Genomic DNA, 26,840 nt, shown 5'->3' on the forward strand with positions numbered 1-26,840 from the left:
ATATATTTTTGGTGGTTTAGAGGGAATTAGATCCATTTTAAAATAGTATTCATTGAAATTTTAATGAAAAAAAAAGTATATAAATCATAATGATGGTTATTATCATCACTAATCACTAAGACCAACGAAGCTTTCATACCAGGTTAACTATGCAATAATATGTGACGCAAGATTGATAGGAAAATATTTAGCCATCTCAACAATATATTCATCGAGTGATATCAATATATAGTACATGGATGCAACCATATCATAAATTGACGTGTTTTGACGCATTGATAACTCATGAATATATAAGGATGACAACCCATAAAAAAAAATCTCAGACTTTGTAATTGTTTACAGACTCGTAAGCTAATACACTATTAATAAATAATTTCTCCTTAAATAAATGAGAAAGGCCAATAATTCCATCATACATATCCATTCAAATATATTATTTAATCCTAAATTTACGTAGGTTAGCCTATGTTTAGAAGGAATAACAATTGACCCTAAGTATTAAACAATCAATTACGACTTGAATGGAGGTTTAATTCTACCATATTTTATTTATTTGAAATAATTATATCATAGTTTATTTATTTGAAATAGAAAGTGACATGTTTAAAATGAAGTCCATATCATTTATCAATTTTTGTGTGTTAATTGGATGTAGACCACGTGCTTATTGAATGTAGTTTTCTCCTCCCCACCCTTAAATCATTCTGGCTCATTTTTATCCTCCCCACCTTTAAATTATTTTTGGTCATTTATATCAACCAACAATATTAACAACATACACACATATTAAGAAATTTGTATTATAAAAGTTATAGAAAAAAGCTAGACAATAGAGTACAAAAATAATTATCTTGTTTTTTCAAACATGAATGGCAATGCTTCGAGAGTTACAAAACAAAAAATTTAAAAAATATACTGATTACATCTGAGTGATTCCTGTATGAAAACTTATAGGTATATAATGTAAAAAATGCTCCCTATATTATAACTGTTTCATTGAGAATAGAAAATTATTTGAAAACATGGTGATTATTGACTTCTTTCTTCCCATGGTTAGTAGGAAGGGAGTTTTGATTCTTAAGGTCCATACCCTCCAACATCTGATGCAATGAGTCTTCATCCTTTGGACCTACCTCAATAGAGTTTGTGGACATTTAGTGGTTAGATTCTATAAGTGTGAACCTTTACTAAATATGATAACCAACATTAGAGAAATTTTAAGGTCTAAAATGAGATTTATAAGGAAAATAATAAAATAATAATTAAAATAATAAATAGAGATTATAAATTTTCGAAGTTTGAGAGATAAAAACTACTTTTTAATCATATTTTTGATTGATCTCATAAATTTACTCAAATTTAGGGTCTAGGAACTTGTCGAATGTGGAATTAAATTCTATATTCAATGAATACACACTCTACATAATTTTTTATTGACCCATTTTGAGATCAAATAGAAATATAATCCAAAAAGATTAGTTCTTTTTGTTTCCCTCCAAAAATATTTACCTCAAATTTTCTCAAATGGTTGTCAACATGTTACACTTAGCTTGTAGTTCAACAATTTTAAACTGATGCAGGAGCATCCTGACACGTCAATGAAAGAAAATTAGAGGAAGAGGACAAGTGGACAACCACATGGACAGCCAAGGCAATCTTGAACAAGATTCGGTTAATGAACTAATTTTAGTTAAAAAATCAGTTAAAAACTGAATGTGTTGTAATAAGAAAGGAAGGGTTCATGAGTGAATGAGAGAGAAAAAAAAGAGGAAAAGCCCTGTGCGTGTGAGAGAGGGCAAAATGTAATTGCCAGAGAAATCTGGATTAAGGCTGAAATGCCTTAAAACTGTAATTTAAGTTTGTGCATAATACAAATATGTGTTTGGGAATTTATGTCTTTGTGTGTTTTGGTTTGAGTCGTTTTCTGGTTTTCTTTTCTCTTGAAAATGAAAATGTAAATGCCACAGAACAGGCATGTAGTACGCAGGTTCTGGCTTCTGACACCATAGAATCTGTTAAATTAAATATCCAAATGTGTAAGGGGTTTTATGCGAAGCACCAGATGTTGATATATGATGGCCGAGAATTGGCACGTCCAGATAGTCTGATCAAGGATTATGGTGTTACGGACGGGAATGTCTTACATTTGATTTTGTGGCTCTCGGATTTTCAACTCGTTAGAGTTAAAACTTATAGTGGAAAGAAATATGTGTTTAGAGTTCAGAAAAACCGGAATGTACAAGATTTGAAGCAAAGAATTCATGCAAGAGACTCCGGTTTGGAGTCAAAGCAGTGGAAGAAGTTCGAAGGCGGAGGAGAGCTGAGCGGCGGCAGAGGACCAAATTCCATTGAGATCAAAACCCGTAGTCGTTCATTGCTCTCTGTGGCGGTGATAGCATAAATCTGCGACAAGTTGGCTTGGGAATAGATGTGTTCGATGCATCTTCTGAAACCCTCAAACTTATAAAATCCACAAGCAGCAAAGCGGTTGTAGGAGTGGGTGCTGGTAAACTTACGGTTGGAGAAATTGCGCTGGGGGCAAGATGTTGAAGGAAGAGCGGCAGCAAGAATCCGCAGCTGATCAGCAGCTGAAGAATATGAATGACTCGTTAGCCAATAAGGGGAATTGAGGCTGTGAGGAGTTCTTGGAAGGCTTCATGGGCCCATAACCCACAGGTCCCAAGATCGGACTTGTGAAAATACTGAAAATGAAGAACACCCAGTGTTCGTTTTCATCAAGTGGTATCAGAGCGGGAAAGATTTCTTGCGGAGAGGAAGAAAGAAGGTACGAAGGAAACAAGAGGTGCATTTTTTATTCTTTTTAATTTATTTTATGAAGGTGAGAAGATTGCAGCAAACCTAGAGCAGGAGTGCTCAATTGGTTCTAGAGGAGAGAACCGCGGAGATGCCGAGAGGACTAAGCTCAATGGAGAAGCTTGGTAGGGCATCTGGTAGCAGGGAGGACTTGCTATTGCAGAGGTTTGGTTGCAGCTCACAGAAGGCAGTTCCACTGACGAAGTGAAACAGTGGATAGAATTGCGAATTGTGAAAGAAACGCATATGACCAGGAGGTCATAATTTTGTACCTCGGGAGCATATGACCAGGAGGTCATAATTTTTGTACCTCGGGAGTCTGATGCAGGAGCATCCTGACACGTCAATGAAAGAAAATTAGAGGAAGAGGACAAGTGGACAACCACATGGACAGCCAAGGCAATCTTGAACAAGATTCGGTTAATGAACTAATTTTAGTTAAAAAATCAGTTAAAAACTGAATGTGTTGTAATAAGAAAGGAAGGGTTCATGAGTGAATGAGAGAGAAAAAAAAGAGGAAAAGCCCTGTGCGTGTGAGAGAGGGCAAAATGTAATTGCCAGAGAAATCTGGATTAAGGCTGAAATGCCTTAAAACTGTAATTTAAGTTTGTGCATAATACAAATATGTGTTTGGGAATTTATGTCTTTGTGTGTTTTGGTTTGAGTCGTTTTCTTGTTTTCTTTTCTCTTGAAAATGAAAATGTAAATGCCACAGAACAGGCATGTAGTACGCAGGTTCTGGCTTCTGACACCATAGAATCTGTTAAATTAAATATCCAAATGTGTAAGGGGTTTTATGCGAAGCACCAGATGTTGATATATGATGGCCGAGAATTGGCACGTCCAGATAGTCTGATCAAGGATTATGGTGTTACGGACGGGAATGTCTTACATTTGATTTTGCGGCTCTCGGATTTTCAACTCGTTAGAGTTAAAACTTATAGTGGAAAGAAATATGTGTTTAGAGTTCAGAAAAACCGGAATGTACAAGATTTGAAGCAAAGAATTCATGCAAGAGACTCTGGTTTGGAGTCAAAGCAGTGGAAGCAGTTCGAAGGCGGAGGAGAGCTGAGCAGCGGCAGAGGACCAAATTCCATTGAGATCAAAACCCGTAGTCGTTCATTGCTCTTTGTGGCGTTGATAGCATAAATCTGCGACAAGTTGGCTTGGGAATAGATGTGTTCGATGCATCTTCTGAAACCCTCAAACTTATAAAATCCACAAGCAGCAAAGCGGTTGTAGGAGTGGGTGCCGGTAAACTTACGGTTGGAGAAATTGCGCTGGGGGCAAGATGTTGAAGGAAGAGCGGCAGCAAGAATCCGCAGCTGATCAGCAGCTGAAGAATATGAATGACTCGTTAGCCAATAAGGGAAATTGAGGCTGTGAGGAGTTCCTGGAAGGCTTCATGGGCCCATAACCCATAGGTCCCAAGATCGGACTTGTGAAAATACTGAAAATGAAGAACACCCAGTGTTCGTTTTCATCAAGTGGTATCAGAGCGGGAAAGATTTCCTGCGGAGAGGAAGAAAGAAGGTACGAAGGAAACAAGAGGTACATTTTTTATTCTTTTTAATTTATTTTATGAAGGTGAGAAGATTGCAGCAAACCTAGAGCAGGAGTGCTCAATTGGTTCGAGAGGAGAGAACCGCGGAGATGCCGAGAGGACTAAGCTCAGTGGAGAAGCTTGGTAGGGCATCTGGTAGCAGGGAGGACTTGCTATTGCAGAGGTTTGGTTGCAGCTCACAGAAGGCAGTTCCACTGACGAAGTGAAACAGTGGATAGAATTGTGAATTGTGAAAGAAACGCATATGACCAGGAGGTCATAATTTTGTACCTCGGGAGCATATGACCAGGAGGTCATAATTTTTGTACCTCGGGAGTCTGATGCAGGAGCATCCTGACACGTCAATGAAACAAAATTAGAGGAAGAGGACAAGTGGACAACCACATGGACAACCAAGGCAATCTTGAACAAGATTCGGTTAATGAACTAATTTTAGTTAAAAAATCAGTTAAAAACTGAATGTGTTGTAATAAGAAAGGAAGGGTTCATGAGTGAATGAGAGAGAAAAAAAAGAGGAAAAGCCCTGTGCGTGTGAGAGAGGGCAAAATGTAATTGCCAGAGAAATCTGGATTAAGGCTGAAATGCCTTAAAACTGTAATTTAAGTTTGTGCATAATACAAATATGTGTTTGGGAATTTATGTCTTTGTGTGTTTTGGTTTGAGTCGTTTTCTGGTTTTCTTTTCTCTTGAAAATGAAAATGTAAATGCCATAGAACAGGCATGTAGTACGCAGGTTCTGGCTTCTGACACCATAGAATCTGTTAAATTAAATATCCAAATGTGTAAGGGGTTTTATGCGAAGCACCAGATGTTGATATATGATGGCCGAGAATTGGCACGTCCTGATAGTCTGATAAAGGATTATGGTGTTACGGACGGGAATGTCTTACATTTGATTTTGCGGCTCTCGGATTTTCAACTCGTTAGAGTTAAAACTTATAGTGGAAAGAAATATGTGTTTAGAGTTCAGAAAAACCGGAATGTACAAGATTTGAAGCAAAGAATTCATGCAAGAGACTCCGGTTTGGAGTCAAAGTAGTGGAAGCAGTTCAAAGGTGGAGGAGAGCTGAGCGGCGGCAGAGGACCAAATTCCATTGAGATCAAAACCCGTAGTCGTTCATTGCTCTCTGTGGCAGTGATAGCATAAATCTGCGACAAGTTGGCTTGGGAATAGATGTGTTCGATGCATCTTCTGAAACCCTCAAACTTATAAAATCCACAAGCAGTAAAGCGGTTGTAGGAGTGGGTGCCGGTAAACTTACGGTTGGAGAAATTGCGCTGGGGGCAAGATGTTGAAGGAAGAGCGGCAGCAAGAATCTGCAGCTGATCAGCAGCTGAAGAATATGAATGACTCGTTAGCCAATAAGGGAAATTGAGGCTGTGAGGAGTTCCTGGAAGGCTTCATGGGCCCATAACCCACAGGTCCCAAGATCGGACTTGTGAAAATACTGAAAATGAAGAACACCCAGTGTTCGTTTTCATCATAAACTTTTGTTGTACAAGGATGTTCATAATTATAGCATTTGATGAATTGCACTAGTGTTCATTCTTGTGGACCTTGGAGGTCAACAAAGATACATAATATTTATTAAATAATATTGAGTCCTCATGTGTTGTTAAAATCCTATTGAATTCTTATGCTCGCCTATATCCATATAAATAATAAACTTAAGAAAAAAATAATGCTTAGCTTGTTTGATGTGTTCCAAGACTAAAAATGGTGTAAAACAGAAAGTTCCCAAAGAAATCCTTTGTTCTAGAACTTAAAGGGAGAACCCCTTTTCCACATATTAATTCCAAATAAATAGATTTTCCAAATCCATGTGTTATGAAACTAGCTCAAGAAAAGATAGAAAAGAAAGATCAACGCCTTAGAATTCAGCCTCTTCGAGGGGGCAACCTCCTTTACATTACATAAATGAACAATTCTTGGATGATACAAATGACAAAACCTCCTTTCTATATATAGGAGTCTAAGGAGTCACAATATAATCTAGCCGACCTAACAATAATAATATAAAGCCACAAAAATAACAATAGAGGGATTCTATGGGGCACAGAAATAACAATATGGGGGTAATAGGGGCACAACAATATAAATAAGGGGTATAACTACAATAGTAATGGGGTAATCACTAGTATTATAGGGACCCAACATGCCCCTCTCCTTCAAAAAAGTGTTGTCCTCAACGCTTGAGCAGTTCTAGATACTTCTGCATAAAATTCTCATCCTCCCATGTGGAATCTTCAGCGGATAAGTTCTTCCACTTGATAAGATACTCTGAAATTGATCGATTTCGTAGCTGTCGAGTTCTTGTTTCTGTCACTGCTTCCAGTTCCAATATAATTTTTCCTTCCTCGTCAAGTTCTGGCAATATTGTTTGAACTGGGAGCTTGTCGCCTATAACCTTCTTTAAACATGAAACATGGAAAACTGGGTGCAATCGAGAAGCTGCAGGAAGCTCCAATTTGTATGCCATAGTACCAATCTTTTCCAACACCTTGTACGGACCATAATACTTTGGTGATAATTTATTATCCTTCTTAGCTTGCTTTAGGGACATTTTCTTATATGGTTGTAGCCGTAGGAATACCCAATCACCTACATCAAAACTTCTTTCACTGCGATGTTGATCTGCCTGTTGTTTCATTCTATTTTGTGCCAACACGAGGTTATCCTTTAAGAGTTGGAGGACTTGTTGTTGATGTTCGATGTGATGTTCCACTGCCTGAACCTTAGAATTTTCTCTTAAATATGATGTGATTGATGGTGGTTGGTACCCATAAAGTGCCATAAATGGGGTCATTTTTGTTGCTGTATGGAAGGAAGTGTTATACCACCATTCAGCCAGAGGCAACCATTTGACCCATTGTGTCTGTTTATCAGATACAAAGCAACGAAGATATCCTTCCAAACATTTGTTTACTATCTCAGTTTGCCCATCAGATTGAGGATGATAAGATGAGCTATGAGCTAACTGAGTACCAAGACAAGAAAATAATTCTGTCCAAAAATTTCCAGTGAAAATGGGATCTCTGTCACTTACAATAATCTTTGGGTTTCCATGTAGCTTTTGAACTGTTTCCATAAATGCAGTAGAAACTGTACTGGCTTTAAATGGATGTGATAATGCACAAAAGTGTGCATACTTGGTAAGTCTGTCAACTACCACCATGATGACACTCTTTCCCTCAGACTTGGGTAAACCTGTGATAAAATCCATTGAAACCTCCTCCCAACGTTGGCTTGGAATGGATAAAGGTTGTAATAGACCTGGTGTCTTAATTGTTTCAACTTTATTTTGTTGGCAAACCAAACATTCTGCCACAAACTTTTGAATATCTGATTTAAGGCCATCCCAAAAAAATTCCTTCTTAACCCTGTGGTAAGTTTTTAAAAATCCTGAGTGCCCTCCTAAGGGAGAAGTGTGCAATTCCATAAGAATCTTTTGTTTTAGCTGGGAATTCTTACAGAGGTATAAGCGATCTTTGTACCATAACGAATCATTTTGCCAGCTAAATGTATCAGAAGTACTGGAATCTTGTTGTAGCTTTCGAATAAGTGCCCACACTTCTTCGTCATTCTTCCATTCCTCCTTTGCTTCGTTTATCCAATCTGGTTGGATAATAGAAATGGCACACAACAATGCTTCCATATCCTCATCCTTTCTTGAGAGTGCATCTGCCACCACATTTTGCTTCCCTTTTTTGTAGATGATTTCAAAGTCATAACCCAACATCTTTGTGACCCACTTTTGTTGCTCTTCAGAGGATAATCTTTGTTCTAAAAAGTATTTAAGGCTATCATGATCCGTTTTTACCTTGAAGTGTCTTCCCATTAGGTAGGGTCGCCATTTCTTAAGTGCATGGAGTATTGCCAACATTTCCTTCTCATAAATAGCTTTGCTTAAAAACTTTCCCTTGATTGGACGACTTTCAAAAGCAATGGGTCTTTCATCTTGCATTAGAACAGCACCAATTCCATTTCCTAAAGCATTCCTGAAGTCTGGTGTAGCTAAGACCGGTGCTTGGCACATTGCCTCTTTAAGATGTTTAAAGGCCTTTGTTGCTTCCAGAGTCCATGAAAATGAATCTTTCTTCAATAATGTTGTTAGAGGTGCTGCTATTCTCCCATAATTCTTAACAAACTTGCGATAATACCCTGTCAACCCAAGAAATCCTCGCAGATGCTTTATGGATGTGGGGATTTTCCATTCCTTAATGGCTTTAATTTTGCTAGGGTCTACCTTAACTCCTTCATGAGATACAATATGACCCAAATATTCCACCTCCTGGACTCCAAAGAAACATTTGGATCTTTTTGCATATAATTGTTTCTCCTCCAATAGTTGTAGCACCTTGTCAACATGTTCAACATGATCCTTCCAAGACTTGCTGTAGATTAGTATATCATCAAAAAATACTAACACAAATTTTCTAAGGAATGGTTTGAAAATTGAATTCATCAAACCTTGAAATGTTGAAGGTGCATTGGTAAGGCCAAAAGGCATGACCAAAAATTCATAATGACCCTCATGAGTTCTAAATGCCGTTTTCGGAATGTCTTCAATCTTCATTCTGATTTGATGATATCCCGAACGAAGATCCAACTTGGTGAAGTAAATTGATCCATGCAATTCATCCAGTAATTCATCAATGACAGGAATGGGGAACTTATCTTTAATAGTGAGCTTGTTGAGCTCCCTATAATCTGGACACATGCGCCATGATCCATCCTTCTTGTGCACCAATACTACTGGAGCTGAGAAAGAACTTTGACTCGGTTGAATTATACCAGCCTCTAGCATTTCTGCAACCATACGTTCAATTTCACTTTTTTGGACATATGGATATCTGTACGGCCTGATGTTTGGAGGAACACTTCCTGGAATCAGATGAATAGCATGATCATGATCACGCATAGGTGGGAGACCTTTGGGAGTCTCAAATACCTTGGAATGATTGTCCAGGACTTTTTGGAGATCTGGAGAAATAGATGATTCCAATGTGGAAACATCTAGCGAACATAATTGTGCAATTACACCTCTTTGCTCCTTTTTTAGAAGCTTTGTCATGCCATTAGAGCTGATTATCTTTCCTGGTTTCCCTGCAATACCCCTTAATTCAACTTCCTTTCCTTCCGTAGAAAATTTGATGAAAAGTTCTTGAAAATTAAAAGCTATTGTACCCAAGGATTGTAGCCATTGGACTCCTAGTACAACATCAGCACCTCCCATTGGAATGGAAAGCATTGGGCTAGTCAATACATATTCTCCCATGGATAGCTTGATATTATGGCACTTTCCAGAACAATTTATTGTTCCTCCATTTGCAATCATCACTTGACACTCTGGTGCTGGATATAGGAAGCAATTCAATTCTTTTGCTACCCTACAATGAATAAAATTGTGGGTGCTTCCTGAATCAATCAACACTATTACCTTTTTCTTCTTGATTTGTCCTTCTATCTTGATGGTTTGAGGAGTGGTAATTCCCGCCAATGCATTACAAGATATGGTCGGATTTATTTGTTCTTCATCTAGGCTTTGTTCCTGGAATATATCCTCTTCTTTTGACCTTTCTTGCTCCTTTTCTTCTTCCTCTTCACAATCTATGTAGAATAATTTCTTCTCAGCACACTTATGACCTTTTGTGTATTTGCTATCACAATTGTAACAAAGCCCTTTTGCTCTTTTTTCTTCCAATTGTTGTGGTGTCAACCTTGTAGGTTGTGGAAGACTATGGGCAACAACACTTCCGTCTTTATAGTTGTGAATGGTATGCTTCCTAGTTGCCATAATTTTGCTTTCCATTTTTCTTGCTAACCTGAATGCCTTCTCTAATGAATCAGGTTCCCAAAGGCGCACATCATGTTGGATATTATCCTTTAAAGACCCTATGAACACATCAATCCTATGCTCCTCTGGAATATCTTTTACCCTTATGTTCAATTTTTGGAACTCCTCAATGTGCTCCATTATTGAACCCTTTTGTTTGAGACTTATCAATTGGCTAAAAAAAGTGTTGCTTTTTGTATCCTCATAATGTGCTATCAATTCTTCCGTAAAAATTGCCCAAGTGATAAATTGTTTACGAGAACAAAGCCATTGATACCATACAAACTGATTTGGTTCCAAATATAAAGTTGCCATACGTACCTTTTGTGTGTTTTGCACATTATTGAGATCGAAGAATTGCTCCATCTGTAATATCCATGTGGCGGGATCCTTGCCATCAAACTTCCTCATATCGATTTTTGGAACATGGTGAGTCTTCGATCCAACATTAGAGTCTATGGAATCATGATTAACATTTCTTTTGTTCTCATCATGAGTTTCCTTTAGTACTCTTTCACCCTTAGTGACCATTTCTTGTAGCAACTTATTCATATTTATCTTCAATTCTTCCATCTTATCATCCATGCCATCAATTTTAGCGTCCATGCCATTCACCTTAGCTTCCATGCCATCCATCTTAGCTTCTACGCCTTTCTTTAAACAGTCCATCTTAGCTTCTACACTTTTCTTTAAACCATCCATCTTAGCTTCTACATCTTTCTTTAAACCATCCATCTTAGATTCTGTTCCTTTTTGTGCAAGGGACAGTTGTTGCACTTGGTCTTGTAATTTTGATATATCATGTTGCATTTCTTCCTCTTCTTCATGAGTCATGCTAGAGCTTTCAGGTTCCTTACTAGGTGTTTGCATTTTCTTTCCTCGGGGCATCAGTTACCGATAATAATGCTCTACTATGGCCTTTTAATTCCTTCAAAATAAATTTTCAAACCAAGCTTAAGAAAAAATTAAAAAAAAAATATACACACCTTTTTTCACTTTGTAGGAGCTTGATATTTTCTCTGATGTATCTTTGTACTTTCAAATCATCTAGTTCTGAAATTCTGACCTATAGTAGCTCTTTGTATCCTCTTTTCAATGCCACCAGTCTGATCCAAATTGGATTCTCCAAGAAAGAGTTATTCACAATCTCCCAGGATGACCTGATTATAGACCTTTCCAGAAGAGTTAACTTGTATGAAGTGCCACGTGTACAATTTTCGACCTTTGGTTCTGAAAAAGATATATAAGAAACTACAGTCCGTCCTATTTCTGAACCTTCTTACAAAATTTCAATCCGATCCCCAGAGAGAAAGTTATGACGATTTTCCCTAGGTCACCTGTTTTGAATGTAATTCAGGAGTCTGCAAAAAGACCAACTTCCTCAGATCATATCTCCGCAAATATCGCGTGAAAAGATCTAAAATTCGGACCCAAGGTTCAGCGTGATTTCTTCTCAAATGGGTTTTTTTTGCGACTTCTGAAACGTCACAGAAAAAAGTTATAGCGAAAATGCCACGATGACCTGTTTGGAGCAGCGAAACCCTAGAATCCAAAGCTCTGATACCAAATGTTATGAAACCAGCTCAAGAAAAGATAGAAAAGAAAGATCAACGCCTTAGAATTCAGCCTTTTCGAGGGGGAAACCTCCTTTACATTACATAAATGAACAATTCTTGGATGATACAAATGACAAAACCTCCTTTCTATATATAGGAGTCTAAGGAGTCACAATATAATCTAGCCGACCTAACAATAATAATATAAAGCCACAAAAATAACAATAGAGGGATTCTATGGGGCACAGAAATAACAATATGGGGGTAATAGGGGCCCAAAAATATAAATAAGGGGTATAACTACAATAGTAATGGGGTAATCACTAGTATTATAGGGACCCAACACCATGGAATAGGAAAATTGAAAAGCTAGGGTTCAAAATAAACCAAAGAAAATTGCCCAATAAAGAAATATTAGGGAATACAAGAAAACCAAGTGATTTAGTGAACCTATGTCAAGAATATTATAGAAGAACTAATATTTCTAAGGGCATATCAGAGCAATCAAAATTACACACAAAATATGCCCTTTAGGGGAAAAAACTAATAAATGAAGGAACATTCTTAACAACTTGAAGCAAATTCTAATAGACTAAAATACTAGATGACCAACCATAGCTCGAGATAGTGTCTTACTAGGATTGGTTGAATGATATGCATCCCTTCGACCTAAAAAACATCTTTCTCACTATAAAGCATCATCCCATCTTGCTAAATTAATCCTTCAAAGATGGGTTCAAGAGACATAATAACCTTAAATTCATGCATGAAAATGAGAGGAGTGCATGTCCTTTTATACCTAGCCTCTTTAATTCAAATCGAATTGTAGCGTTTGATCAACAAGTGGATATTACTTACATCATTAAGTGTCCCTATCTTCATACCTTGGTTTTCTAAGGAATTGGGTGAAACCCCCGACATTCCTTTTCCACATGACTCTTGTATTAAACATAACTACTTCTTTAACCAATAAATTAGCTTAATGGTTGTGTACTCAAAATACCTGGTAAAATGAGGCTTTATGTAGACTACCAATCTCCATTTAGATTCAGACTATGTCTGAAACAAGTTTTCTATCTAAAAGGATTGTTTTCTATCTAAATTATTGTGCTTGAGTGTTCGATGAAACCAAAGAGTTTGGTTTGGCTTCTTTTGCTAGAAGCACACTTTAGTAAATAACATAGGGCTATAATTGATTGAGTAACCTTTACACAACCCTAAAAATATGTTTTTCTATATTTCCATCGACATCTAAAATGAACTCCCCTGCCCCTTACTTGCATGGTATTATGACATCAATTGAATTGTATTTTAACTCGTGATTGTTGAAGTACTAAAAGATTTACATCTTAATTATTATTTTGTCCTTTTCAATGCTTAATAGAGTCATACTTAAAATTGTTTTAGGTTGATCATGGAACAATCACTCTTTCTACTTGCATTTAAACAAAAACAACTAAATGATGCAATGTAACCCTTAATCTTATTACATTTTTTTTAAACTTAAAATGAAAACAAAGTATTCTTGATCTAACTTAAGAGTAATCTTTTATATATATATAGATATGATGATGATGATGATGGTGGTGGTTAACGTCCACTGAGACCAAATTGGTCTATCGAACCTACAATTTTCTTAGTTTTTAATTATCTGGCTCCTCGTCTTTCTTGGCGAGATTGGTGTTGTAGCTTTTTTTTTTTCTCTACGGTCTTCCAACTTCCTTTATCTTGCATCTCCTTCATCTCTTCTGGTTCTTGGGACATTGGTGTCTTAGCTTTGCGATCTATTGTGTTCGTCCTTTTGAAGATAGTCGGAGAAGAAGTTTGGTCTAGGAGATCTGCTTTGCTGTTAAATGAAGATTTATTTTGTGCGGTATTCGAATCCTCATAACTGTTGATTTGTTGGGTGGGGCTTTCTCCCTGCTTGTCTTGAGAGTTGTTTCTTTCTTGCCCGATTTCTTGTGATTCAAAGTTTTCTCTAGAGTATTCTTCTTTGATGACAGTGTAGTGTTCTTTTTGTGCTCCTTCCCACCATGTAGATCTGTGGTGGTTTTTTCTAGCATAATTTTTCTGGGAGGCTTTTGGGCAATTTTTGGCTAGATGGCCTGTCTCAAAGCAGGATCGACATCTGAAGAGGACACTTTCATAATCGAGTTTCTGGTTCCACACATAGTATTTACTTGTTAGGTTTATTTCAGCTGGGAATCCGGCGCTGAAGTCCATTTCCACACAAATGCGTGCATAGGTGGTTCTGGCATATTCCTCTGTTTCTGGGCACCTGTAGTAAAATTTCCCAATTTCATTTCCAATGGCTTTTAGCGAGGAGAGATTCTAGAGATGCAAGGGTAGGCTTGGAAATCTCACCCAAACTGGTGCCGAGGTTATGACTGTTGTAGACGGATCGAATGATGGGTTCCATGGCTTCATGAATAGGCTTGATTTTTCCCAAAACCAAGGGTCGGAATCTAGAATACATTGTCTGCTTTTAGGATTTTCAAAATCTACTATAAAGAAACCCCTAACACAGGGGTAGATATTAATTTCATCAGAAATGACAAGCTTCCATACCTCCGAGATCCAATTGTGGACAGTTGTCAACCATAGCCAAAAACCATTGAACCAACAGATTAGGGCACTTTCGGAAAACTTCAAAGCCTCATCGAGTGAGGCCTGGACCACCTGGATAGTGGGAGCTGGGGCTTCACTGACGATATGGGTAGGAGCTTGCCCTCCAGAAGCGGATGAGCCAACAACTATTTTCGCGAAGCTGGGAGCCATATTTTACTTGCCCGTAGAACCCAGCCGCAGAGAAATAAGGCAGAAGATAAGATTAGATCTAGATCTAGCCGCAGAAGATTAGATCTAGAACCTAGCTGCCTAGATCTAGATCTAGCCGCAGAAGATTAGATCTAGAACCCAAAATGTGCAAACAAACTTATTCACTCAAAATTTTCAGATGTCGGTGACTAACCAAATCTCACCTAAACAGCGAGTGCGGATCAGAATTATTAAACCTGCGAGTGCGCATGAGAAGAACCTGCAGGAAGATGCGATTTGGGTTGGCGTGGTGCAGCAGAACACACAGGCGGTATCTTCTGCTCCTTAGTCTGCCATTCTTCTTGTGATAAGTAGCGTATCTTGTAGATAACCTCAGACCACTCACATAAACGGCAGAGACAACTTGCATATCTGGCACTGATTATCCCATATCCAGCGGAGACCGCTCGCATAAATGGCAGAGACAACCCAATAACCCGGATCACTATTACTGAACCCGGCTCACATAACCCGGCTCGCATAAACGGTAGAGACCCGACGCATAACCTGTCTCGCATATATAATAACAATTATAATATGGCATGTAAAATGAAACATTTAAAGTGAAAGTCTTTAAAAATAACTTATATAATAATAATAATAATAGTAATATAATTTTAATGTATGGGGCTCCCTTGTTTATAAAAAAATGGACCCCTTTCTAGTATTGATTTCAGTACTAAAGTCTATGAAAATATACATGTTTTGCTCTACTTTATCCTTTCTTTGGTTTGAACCTATATTAGAGGAATTTTGAGGTCTAAAATGGGTCTCCTAAGGAATATTATTAAATAATAGTGGAAATAATAAAATAATATTACATTACATCATCAAATTTTAGAGGGACAAAAGAAAAAACTATTTTTTCAACTCATATTTTCAACTTATCTCCCTAGGATTTTACTCAAATTTCAAGCGGGAGCACTTGTTGGATGCCAAGTTTAATTCCTCATCCAAGGAGAACCCATGTTGCATACTTTCAATGGACCCAGCTACATGAAAAAATGTGATTGCAATAACGTTTTTCATGTATTTTTCATTTTTTGTGTAGCAGAGGCAATTGAAAGTATGCAACATGGGTACTCCTTGGATGAGGAATTAAATTCCACACCCAACAAGTGCGCTCGCTTGAAATTTAAGTAAAATCCTAGGGAGATAATTTGAAAATACAAGTTGAAAAAGTAGTTTTTTTATTTTATTTTTAATATGTTTATTTTTTTACTCGAAAAATGGTGAATCATCCCCCATGGTTGATATCATCATCTTGAATCTTATTAGTTCTTATAAAGTTGATTTTGGAACTTGTACATTTTTATTTTGAGGCCCAATTTAGACCTCAAAATTTCTCTAATGTGGCATTGTAAGATGAAACCCACATTCTTAACCTTTAAACCCACCTAATTAGTTAATTAACCATATAATAATTTTTTTTTTTAAATTTTAACAAAACAATTTATTTATAAAAAGAAAACTAGAAGTTGTCACAAATAAAAAAGTGAATTAACATAACTTTACATTAAAAGATCAAAAAGAAAAAAAATTAAAAGTGGACTCTATTTTTTTTTGTCGGTAAAAAAAAATTCATTAATTCATCAAAAATATCCATCTTGTAGACCGGATCACCTTTTCTCTCTCTGCTTCACTCCCACTAGATTTTTTAGCTAGGAGAGCATCACAGAAGAAGAGAAGGTATTGTCATTTTTCACATGAACTCCAAAGGTAAAAAACCATACAACCCAAAACATGAGAAAAACCAAAAAACATCCTACAAAAGGCATTTACAGAGGAGGATTTGGTGCATGAGAAACACCTTGTCCCATAGGGTGGCCATAACCTTCGTGCACATGGAAGTCGATGCGAATTATATGCACTTCATTTTCATTGAGTCGCTCACTAGTTTGACGTTGGCTCTAATGCGCAGAGGCAAGACGATCCAAAATTTCCCCTTGGATGAATTGAAAATTGTTTATATATGTAATGGTTTCATTGCAGCCTTCATATCGCCACTCATGAATGATATTGAGACTAGCCATAATATCTCACAATTGGTCAACAATCGAGGCAAGTGAGGGTGCATCACCCAACCTGGTGACTAGGAACCATTGTGGGCAACCTCACCCTCCTCATCCACACTCCCCTCCACATCATCGTTCCTTGCCCCATAGTAGACCCGCTCCCCCGGAAAACCCCTATGGTCGACACCCCACCAGATATGACCCCTTTGACGTTTCATATTGATTGTGTCATCTCTGCACCAAATAATAAAAAAACTAGGGTCTCCCAAACCACACCCCCTCTCCTTTTTGTTCCAGTACTTGAGAGGGAGCTCAGCCACCCATTACACACAATGGACATGGCTATTTCCGCCCCACCAGTTATGGCTCCAATTGACACAATCCCCCAACAACATACCAGCGAAACAAAAGGGCCTCCCAATTTGGATGCCATAGGACCCCTTGGCGACACTAAGCCTCAAATTAGCACCCTCACGAGGAGGAAAACTAGCTAGCCTATTCCAAAAATGGCTATAGACACTAATAACACGCTATCTATTACCTGAATTACCACCACCCTTCATGAAAGATAACTTTATAGTACCTCTAGTGAAACAGGGCCACACCATACCACCTCATCAGATACCCAGGACCAGATTATGACTTAGAGAGGAACCTTCCTAGTAAAGAAGTAGGATCAAGACCACTAGACATTGACCAAAAGTAGAAGATGAATGGTAATTAAGACTAAGCAAAAGACCTCCACTTACCAATATTCCAACAAAGGCTTGAGAATTATGACTAGGGATGAGAAATGTCGCTTGAATTTACACTGTAAATGTTTATATCAGTGTTGCGGCCCTATTATGCGAGCAACCCCAACTCCTCTCTCCTGGATCCCACACCATTTGGCAAGTCACTCGAACAATAAATGCACTGTACACATACCTCCCACAACCATACCAGTTCAAATTTAGACCACTTAAACCAATGGGCATGCACAAGTAATAGGCATGTGCACACTTAGTTAGGTTAAATTCACTCACCCTCCCTCCCATACAAGGACACCAAATATTGCTAAGGACACTGGCCAACTTGAATATATAATAAACTGATGCCTTCTCGGTTCTTCTAGTCAAACTTTGCCGCTTGGTTTGGTCACCGTCAGACTGTGAGCATGCCTCATTCAAGATCATTTCACATTCCAAGAACTAGGTCTCATATTGCCTGCTGACCCACCCCATCGAGGTAAAAGTGGACAACATGGTTAAATTAAATAAAAATAAATACATACACATATATGTAGATACAACATTTGATATATGTGTGTGAGAGAGTAAATGCCAACATATCAAGCAATCAAAAATATATCAAATATATATATAAATATATATATATATATATATATATATATATATATATATATATATATATATAGATATATATATATATATATAAATATAAAACATGTAATTAAGTGAAAAAAATTACATATTAAAAAATTAATATCTTTGAATACTTAATATCTAAATTTAAGATGAATCTGAATTTGTTTTGAAATTCCTTATAAACTAAGTAACCACTTGATATTGATTCATAAAAAAAATATTTCTTATCTATTGGATTGCCACTACGAAGACCATAACATATTATATGTACAAAGTTTATGTTTGACCATAACATAGTATAGGTACAAAGTTTATGTTCAAATCACTAAATTAACAAATATGGCCTAGAAATATAATAAGAAATGTTTTATAATGTCTTTCGAGATACTAATGTCTATAACTTGTACAAAGAGCAAATTTACTAATAATACTAGTAAATAAAAAATAATCATTATGAATATATCTCCTTGAAGAAGAGTCCAAATATAATGCCTATAGATTCTCATTATTCTCCACTAAGGCTAGAAAATCCAGATCTACTATCTTCTTGGTTTGAAGAGACGACTTATTGCTTAATTTTTGCACTTGTAGTTAAAGGACATCAATGCATACAAAATTTTTATATTAAGCTTTAATCATCTCCACCCACACTTTATCCATAATTATCTTTATGTACCTATCAAAAGTGACAATATGAAAATACCTTGTAAAAACCAATCTAATTTTAAAATTAGTTTTCATTAGTTTTCTCTGTTTTGGGACGAAGCTTGTCAACATTTGCCTCGCTTAAGAGAGAATGAACATCTTCATGATTTGTAAAATTATACAAGTGCTTCGGGAGCAGAACATGTTAGAGATTTTTGGAAATTAGATATTGTTACTTAGGCTTGGAGGCTATGGAAGGATAAAGAAGATTGGCCAAGGCCTTCTCAAGATTTGCAGTGGGATCTTCTTCAACAAATATTGTGGGAATGAAAGATTCATGTTAACCAAGAGAAAGATATACCTAGGTGGGGGAAGCGATAGTTGGGTTCTTTTTCATTAAAGGAAGCTTATGAAGTAATCACACAGCATGTGGGGATGATATCTGGAGAAATTTTTGGTTTGGAGTCCACTGGCCTAAAATTACCTTTTTCCTTTGGTTGCTTGCTAGACGACATCTTCTTATTGTGGATCAACTTAGTAGGAGGGGATATGTTGGACCATCTCTTTGTTTTCTTTGCTGTTAGTAGGAGGAAAATTTGGATCACCTAATCCTGTCTTGTCCACAGGCAAAACATATTTTGTTAATTCTTCATTCTATTTCTAGTTATGATATCCCTAAGCAGGAGAATGTCAACGTTGTGAAATCAGATTGGGTTTATCAGAAGTTTAAGAATCCTATAACCAACAAGGCCTAGATTCTTGCAAAAGGTTTTATTTTATGGAATTTGTGGAAAGAAATGAATAGTTTGATTTTCAGAGAGAAGATTACAAAAATTTCAATCATAAAGGAGTTGATTCTGTCAAATATCCAAGAATCCCTTCTTGTTATTTCTTGGTCCCATGGTGATTGGCAAGTGGATGGTATTGAGGGTGAAATTCTACAAACAATATTATGGAATTGCAAGTAATAATATGGTTGAATTTTTAGCACTGGAGTATGGTATCCACATTTCCATCAGGGAAAGTTTCTTCTTACTTCAGGCAGAGGGAGATTCAATGATTGTCATTCAATGTGATTTTTTTTTTTAAACGGGAAACTTCCATGGAAGATAATTAAAAGTTGGAGACAGGAGGGGATTGTAGGAAACAATAAAGAATTGGTTTCCAAAATAGAGTATGTTTTTGTCCAGCTCACTAAGTGATCTGGAAATATGGTAGTTGAATTTTTGGTGAATTTGGGTTGTCACCTCAAATATTTGGCTTTGGATGAAAAATGTCCCATGTCTACCTTGGATGGAAATCTATCTCCTCTTCAGAACTTGTTGTATTTGGATTAATTAATTCCCAATGGGGGTGATAGTGGGATTTCAATGGAAACATCGGTGGGTGTGCTGGTGGAACACTCGGTTCATCATTGAGGGTGGGTGGCTAATGAAATTGATTGCTCGTACTTATGTTGGTGTTCCAAGTTGAGAGACATGAGGTGTATTAATAGACCAGGCTGTATGAGGGGAGGTTGTGGTATGATTTAAAGGAGTGGCAAGGATTCCTCCTCGTCCTCCACTAGTGTTTACAATTGTTGTGGTGAAGGGTGGTTTTATTTTCTCCTTACACTAGTGTTTGAAAGATGGAAAAATGTCTTAATTGAATTGTGGGTGTCGTGATCTTTGTCCTTGGTGTCTTCTAGTGTGAATTTGGTGTGCAACTCTTGGGAGGTGACAAATGAGAATTTTGGTGGCATCCCTTTTGCTCTTTGGGCAATGGTATTGTGTGAATTTTCTGGTATCTTCCATTTCATGATGGTACTGGTGTGTATTACTCTACCTTTTAATTCATTTGGGTCTATATTTTTGGGATTTCAATGGGTCTATATATGCTTGCAAACTCACTTCTAGGTCTTTGGTATACCTTGCATACTAGGTTTGGGTAGCTATGTACAATTAGGTCTTCCCTTCTGTTGGTGTAGAAATTGGTCCTCTAATGTCTATAATATTTTTTTGTTCATTTGTGGATGCTTTCCTAAGTCAATTGATATAAGGACCTTGGTGGATGGTGGATTCTAGAGGGGTATTTTTTTTGCTCTAGAAATCCTCCCTGTCCAATTTCTATGGTGATTGTCTCCAGTCTCGTTCAAGTGTTTTTAAGGTGGGTCAGTTATCTTTATGGGTTATGACTCTTCATTATGGGGAATTGAAAAATATTTTGGGAGTTGGTCCTCTTGTTTAGCCTATAGGAAATGATCTTATTATATTTGGGTCTGGCTTGGAAGGATTTCTGCTTCCTTCCTCCAACAGTTTCATTGGCTGTGGGTTGTTGAGTCAGTGTCATGTGTGTCATTTTGCCTCAGTCCTCATGCCTCCAAGACAGAGGATGAACAATCATAAAGGAGGTTTTAGAAGGGTGCGTACTTTTTATTTTGAATCTGTGGCCTATGATTTTGATGTGGTCCCCCTAGAAGTTTGTTGAGAGATTCTCATTCAAAAAATTAAGGAAGCTGGTGACCGCCCTTATTTTTTAGATTCAAAATTGGTGTTTGAGGATGAGAAGTGGTTGCCAGCTCCTGACAGATTTCTTCGATGGATGCGGCATTTTCTGAGTTCCTTGGCTATTAACCAATAACTCATGACTTTGTTACGTCTTGTCTTCTGAGACAAATAGGTCAACGATTACAATGTTTTCTCTCCTTAGGAGGATGTGAATTGTGTGCTTTGTAATATATAGTTTTTCTTAGACAATGTTGATGCTTGCTTGTCAAATATGGAAGGTTTTTTTCTTAGTGATTCTAAATCTGGAGATTTGTCAGTTCCTCTAGTGAACGATAATGTTCTATCTCCTACTATTCTCTCCTTAGACCATGTGGAGTAACACATTACTGGTTATTTGATTCTCTAGTTTTGGAGGGCACTTGGGAAGTTAATCTGGTTATCTTATCGATGGGATGGTATGATCTTTGGTTTGATGTTTTTGGAATTTTGAAATCATACTCAAGGATACATATGCACGATCCATGGTTCTCTTGTTCTGGATACTCACTGGAACACTAAATTTCTGTAATGGCGAAGTGTTGGACTATTATTGTGCTGGAGATTTGCGTGCATGCTGCATACAGATGGGATGGTTGTAGATTGTGTTCTCTTTGGTATCTTTGGTACAATCTGTTGGATGGCTTGGTGCTTTTGAATTTCAAGTTGAACGGTTCTATACTTGTCACTAAACTTATGTGTTTTTTGATGTTGTCTTTCCTTCATATCCTAGTAATGCACTTGGTTGTTGGGGTATTTTCTCTTCGGTGTAATTTCATGAGTTCTGGAGATGGATATTTCTGCTTATGTTTTGGGTCAAGTAGGGATATATCTTCTTTATTATTATTTTGGTGGACAACATTGTGTCTAGCTGGAGTTCATATGGCTATTATGCCCAAATATTTATTTAAATCTCTATTTTTGGAATGAAATACAAAGTGCCTTATTCACAAAAAAAAAAAAAATGAAAAAAAAATCGCGTTAAACTAATTGCACCAATAGGCACTTTACAACTTAGTATATGGAAAATCTGTAAGCATTAGAAGTTAGATGTTAGATGTAAACCCTTTTTAAATTCAATTTATTTATATTGTAATTTTGTTTTTATTAATAAAATTATGAACAATTTTTTAGATAAAAGAAAATCATAATATATATATCACATTAAAATATATAATATATAAATAGTAATAAATTAAGATCCATTTTACCATATAAATTAAAATAATGATTTTGTAACCATATTTAAATTTAATTAATAAGCACATACAAACTTAATATGACAATAAACTTACAATATAATAAGATTATTAACCATGGATGTTCACCCCCACTTTACCATGGATATTATTAATTTGTAAATAGGCTTTGTTACAATACGATGGGCCAATACCATGGCTTAACAATACCACATGCCCAAAAACCATAACTCATTTCAAAATAAAACTATTTTATAAATATTCTATTTTAATTTTAATTTTATAACATTTTTTAAATTAAATCTAAAAAAAAAGTATGGGGGAGATGTTGTAGTGGTGTAAATATGTGCACACATTTACATGTGGACCCAATTAAAAAGTAATAAATGGTTAAAAGTAATATACAACCCAATATGGGGGAGATGCTGAGTGTAAACTTTTAAATGCCGACTAAATTAATGATAAAAAACTAAAAGTAATAAAAAGTAAAAATCAATTTATTAAGTTGCAATTTTGTTTCTATTAATAAAATTACGAACAATTTTTTAGATAAAAGAAAATGATAATATCGCATTAAAATATATAACATATAAATAATAGTTATAAATTAAGATCCATTTTCTCATATAAATTAATAATGAGAAGAAAATGTTTATGGAGAGTGTTAACAATTGTTGAATTTAGGCTTCTGTGATCCATATCAAGTTTTTTGAGGAAGCTTTTTCGGGGTAAATCAATTAGAATGCATTTTTCATTTGGAACCAAGAGTGTGGTTCATTGTTAAGACAAGTTGAAGAACAAGATCTTGGCTGTAAGTTAAATCACATTAGAATGCATTTTTCATTTCGAACCAAGAGTGTGGTTCATCGTCACGACAAGTTGAAAAACGAGATCATGGCTGTAAGTTAAATAGTAGCACAGATCATAAATCACATTAGAATGCATTTTTCGTTTCAAACTAGGAGTGTGGTTCATCATCAGGACAAGTTGAAGAACAATATCCTGGCTGCAAGTTAAATAGTAGAGCAGATCATCCAATGACTATATTTGACTAGGCAACGACTATATTGGACTTGGCAACTAGACTTGCTAACGACTATATTTGACTCAGAAACGACTAACGGATAGGACCAAGGGATAGGGATGGAAAAAATATAATTAATAGGAATTAATTAGTAATCGAAAGGACTTATATTAAATATTTGTTTAATAAATTTAAGTTAGTTTTATATCTATTACCATATATAAATAAGGTAATGTATTTAAAAATGGCTAGTATTAAAAAGGGCTAGTGTTTTTTTTTTTTTACAAGAACGGTTATGGGATTTCATTAACTGGTTGGCAAAGAGCCACAAATTCGGTTACAAAAAGAGAGGCAGATTTCTACATGTCTTTCCAGCAAGATGAAGATAGCACCTACGCTTATCAGGTTCCTCTTTTTACATTTTCTATAGTGAATTTTGTTGTTGATTTACTGAGCTTAAAAATACAAACAAACTGTTTCAATAATATGCAGTAAAACATGGCTCTTTAGGGAATTGGGTCCCAAAAGATTTCATTATCTCTAAGAATAGTTCCGGCAACTAACTTGACTGCCTTGTTTGCCTCAATGTCTGCTTCTTTGTTATTGGTTCTCAAAATATGAAAGTATTTCAATTTCAAGGGTTTTGCCATGCCTTTAATCCTTGTAATTATCCTTGCGAGCTGCAGGTCCGCTGGATTAGAATTGGTCGTCACTGCTTTGATGATAACCTGGGAGTCCCCAAAGACATTTGCCTCCTTGAGGCTTAGCGCTTTGAGAAGTTTGATTCCTTGAAAAAGGGCCATCGCTTCAGCTTGTATGCTTGAGGAATGGCCTAATCCCCAGGAAAAGTTGTGCGGAGATATTTCATCTGGTTTTATGATGAGCCCTCCGGCTCCAGCAATTCTTGGATTTCCTTTGGCTGCCCCATCAAAGAAAAGAGAGGGAAGTGTTTGTTTGGACAACCAAGATCGAAAATCTTCTTCAATTTTCCTGATTTGCCAGTCTTTGAGAGAAGTAGATGTGCTGTTCAATTTTTGAAATTTGAAATTGAGGGCAGCTCCCAAATCAATATCCTGCCGGCTTAAATTTGTATCATCTCCTTTGTCTCCCAGCCACTCAACTAGCTGACATTTCGCTGAATTGGCAACTATTTTGAAGTCTCGTTCCTTGTTTCGGAATATCCTTCTATTCCTTTCCAGCCAGACTTGCCAGCTGATGAATTTAGGCAGAGCACTCCAAGCTGCCCTGACTATTTTATTTTTTGGATTTGGGCTTGGATATCTGGCCATCTAGCCCGCAAACAGGTTCGGAACAGAGGAAGGGAAGATGAAATTATAGTTCCATGAACCATGAAGCTCCTGCGAGGTGAAAATTGCGAATTTACACTCTATCATGAGGTGAAGGGCGGATTCCAAGCTTTCCTTGCAAAACAAGCATCTTGAAGGTCCAGCGATGCCCTGTTTCTGTAGTATGTCATCAGTTAGAATCTTTTGATGGAAAAGAAGCCAGCAGAAGTGGTCGACTTTTGGAATTGAAGGGAGGTTCCAAATGCCTACCCAGGGAGCTGGATTTAGAGGCACGTGAGGCCGCTCCAGGCACTTAGCGTAGCCCTGAGCCACTGTGTAACCTGCCAGATTCGAGCCCCAACCTCTCACGTCCTGTCTGCGTGCATGAATTGGAGCTAGCCCATGCATCATCCTGGTGAACATTGCCAGTTCTGTTTGTAAGGCGGGTGGAACTGGGAGCTGTTTCCAGCCTGTCCAAACGTCACCATTCCAGTTCGAGAGGTCCCATAGCATGCTGATGCTTGCCTCTGTCATCCATCGTTTCAGCTCTATCATGGATCCCGAGTCTGCTAGCGGGGGTCTATTTAGAATTCTGTCATTCCACAGGTTAATACGTTTCCCATTTCCTGGAATCCAAAAGGAATGGCTTCTTATCAGTGAGCCAATTTTGCTGTTGATCATGCTAAAAGGAGTTCTGAATTGGTTTTTGGGCTGATTCAGGCATCTAAGCCTCGATCCTCTAATTTATTTCCTCCACAGTGCAAATTGGACCCAACCTGGATTTGGAGCTATGATTTTCTAGATCAATTTGGCTCCCATGGCTAAGTTTTGGACACTGAGGTCTTTGAAGTTCAATCCTCCCTCCTGAATCGATTTGGTGACAGTTTCCCTAGTTGACTAGGGGAATCCTCTTCTCATTTTGTTTACCTCCTTTCCAGAAAAATTTTCTTATTAGCTCCTCCATCTTTTTAACGATACCCATAGGCGCCAAGAGAATAGAGAAATTGAATAGCGGAAGGCTGCTAAGTACTGCTTTAATGAGCACTGATTTTCTGGCAATATTGAGCCAAGAGGATCCCTAGGCTTGCATTTTTGCTTTGAATTTGCCTATCTGGTGATACCAGTCTTTGCTCAAGGCCCTCTTGTGAAAGATGGGCAGCCCAAGATATTTAAAAGAGGACCAAGATGTTGAGGCTGCAAAACCTAGACATCTGGCAATGGAGCTTGCAGTTGAAGAAGGAATATTCCAACAGTAGATATGGCATTTGCCATTATTTAATACGTTTCCCGAAGCCTTACAATAGTCTTCGATCACTTCTTTAAATTTAATTGCTGAATGAGGAGTTGCAGCCCCCAGCAGCAAGGTATCATCAGCGAAGAGGGCGTGGTTGATGCTCTTTACCCCTCTTGCAATGCACAGGCCAGCGATGTCTTGATCTTGTTGCTTTTTTTCTAAGTAGAAGCTGAGGACAGAAGCTTGTAGCACGAATAGGAGGGGTGAGAGGGGATACCCCTGCCTCAACCCTCTAGAGGCTTTAAAAAACTCAGTAGCCCTACCATTCACCAGGGGGGAAATCCAAGGTTCCGAAATACAGGCTCTAATCCACTTGATGAAATTTTGACCGAACCCCAATTTGTGCAAGACATCGAATAAAAAACTATGTCTAACACGGTCAAAAGCATTTGCTAGATCTAGTTTAATAACCATACCTTTTTCCTTTCGGTGAAGGCTGGAATGAATCGCCTCTTGGACCAGAACGAAGTTGTCCACAAGCTGCCTGCCATGAATAAATCCACCTTGGTTCTCCGGGATGATTTTGGGGAGAATTTTCTTCAACCTTTTAGCTATCACTTTAGTTATCACTTTGTACCCAATATTGCATAAGTAGATTGGGCAAAATCTGCTGAAAGAGTTTGCCCCTTTTTCTTTAGGGATGAGGGCAAGAAAAGATGAATTTGTGCAACCTCCAATTTTCTGACATTCTTGGGATTTCTGGATCATTTTGAAGAACTCCTTCTCAACAATCTGCCAATAGGTCTGGAGAAATCTAGGAGTAAATCCGTCCGGTCCCGGGGCTTTATCGGGGTCCATTGCGAAGAGGGCCTCCCTGATTTCATTTTGGGTGATTTTGTCTTCAAGTGCCTGGTTCATTCTGGAAGTGATAAGGCTGGGGACAACGTCCAGCAGAAT

General features: G+C 37.3%; 2 protein-coding genes across 2 annotated transcripts; both read left to right on the top strand.

Annotated features, from left to right (window-relative positions):
* The first annotated feature begins 1,879 nt into the window (after nt 1-1,879).
* Nucleotides 1,880-2,404, top strand: LOC149248838 (phosphatidylinositol 4-kinase gamma 3-like). Its single transcript, XM_089451201.1, has one exon. The coding sequence runs from the start codon at nt 1,880-1,882 to the stop codon at nt 2,402-2,404; it is 525 nt and encodes a 174-aa protein (XP_089307327.1).
* Nucleotides 2,405-3,441: 1,037 nt separating this feature from the next.
* Nucleotides 3,442-3,966, top strand: LOC149248839 (phosphatidylinositol 4-kinase gamma 3-like). The gene has a single exon (XM_089451203.1). It carries the CDS (start codon nt 3,442-3,444, stop codon nt 3,964-3,966), a length of 525 nt encoding a protein of 174 aa, XP_089307329.1.
* Nucleotides 3,967-26,840: the final 22,874 nt, after the last annotated feature.

This window comes from Pinus tabuliformis, chromosome 7 (genome assembly GCF_031772625.1).
Source record: "Pinus tabuliformis cultivar Carrire ecotype Pingquan chromosome 7, CPIR1, whole genome shotgun sequence".
In the NCBI taxonomy this organism is placed as follows: Eukaryota; Viridiplantae; Streptophyta; class Pinopsida; order Pinales; family Pinaceae; genus Pinus; species Pinus tabuliformis.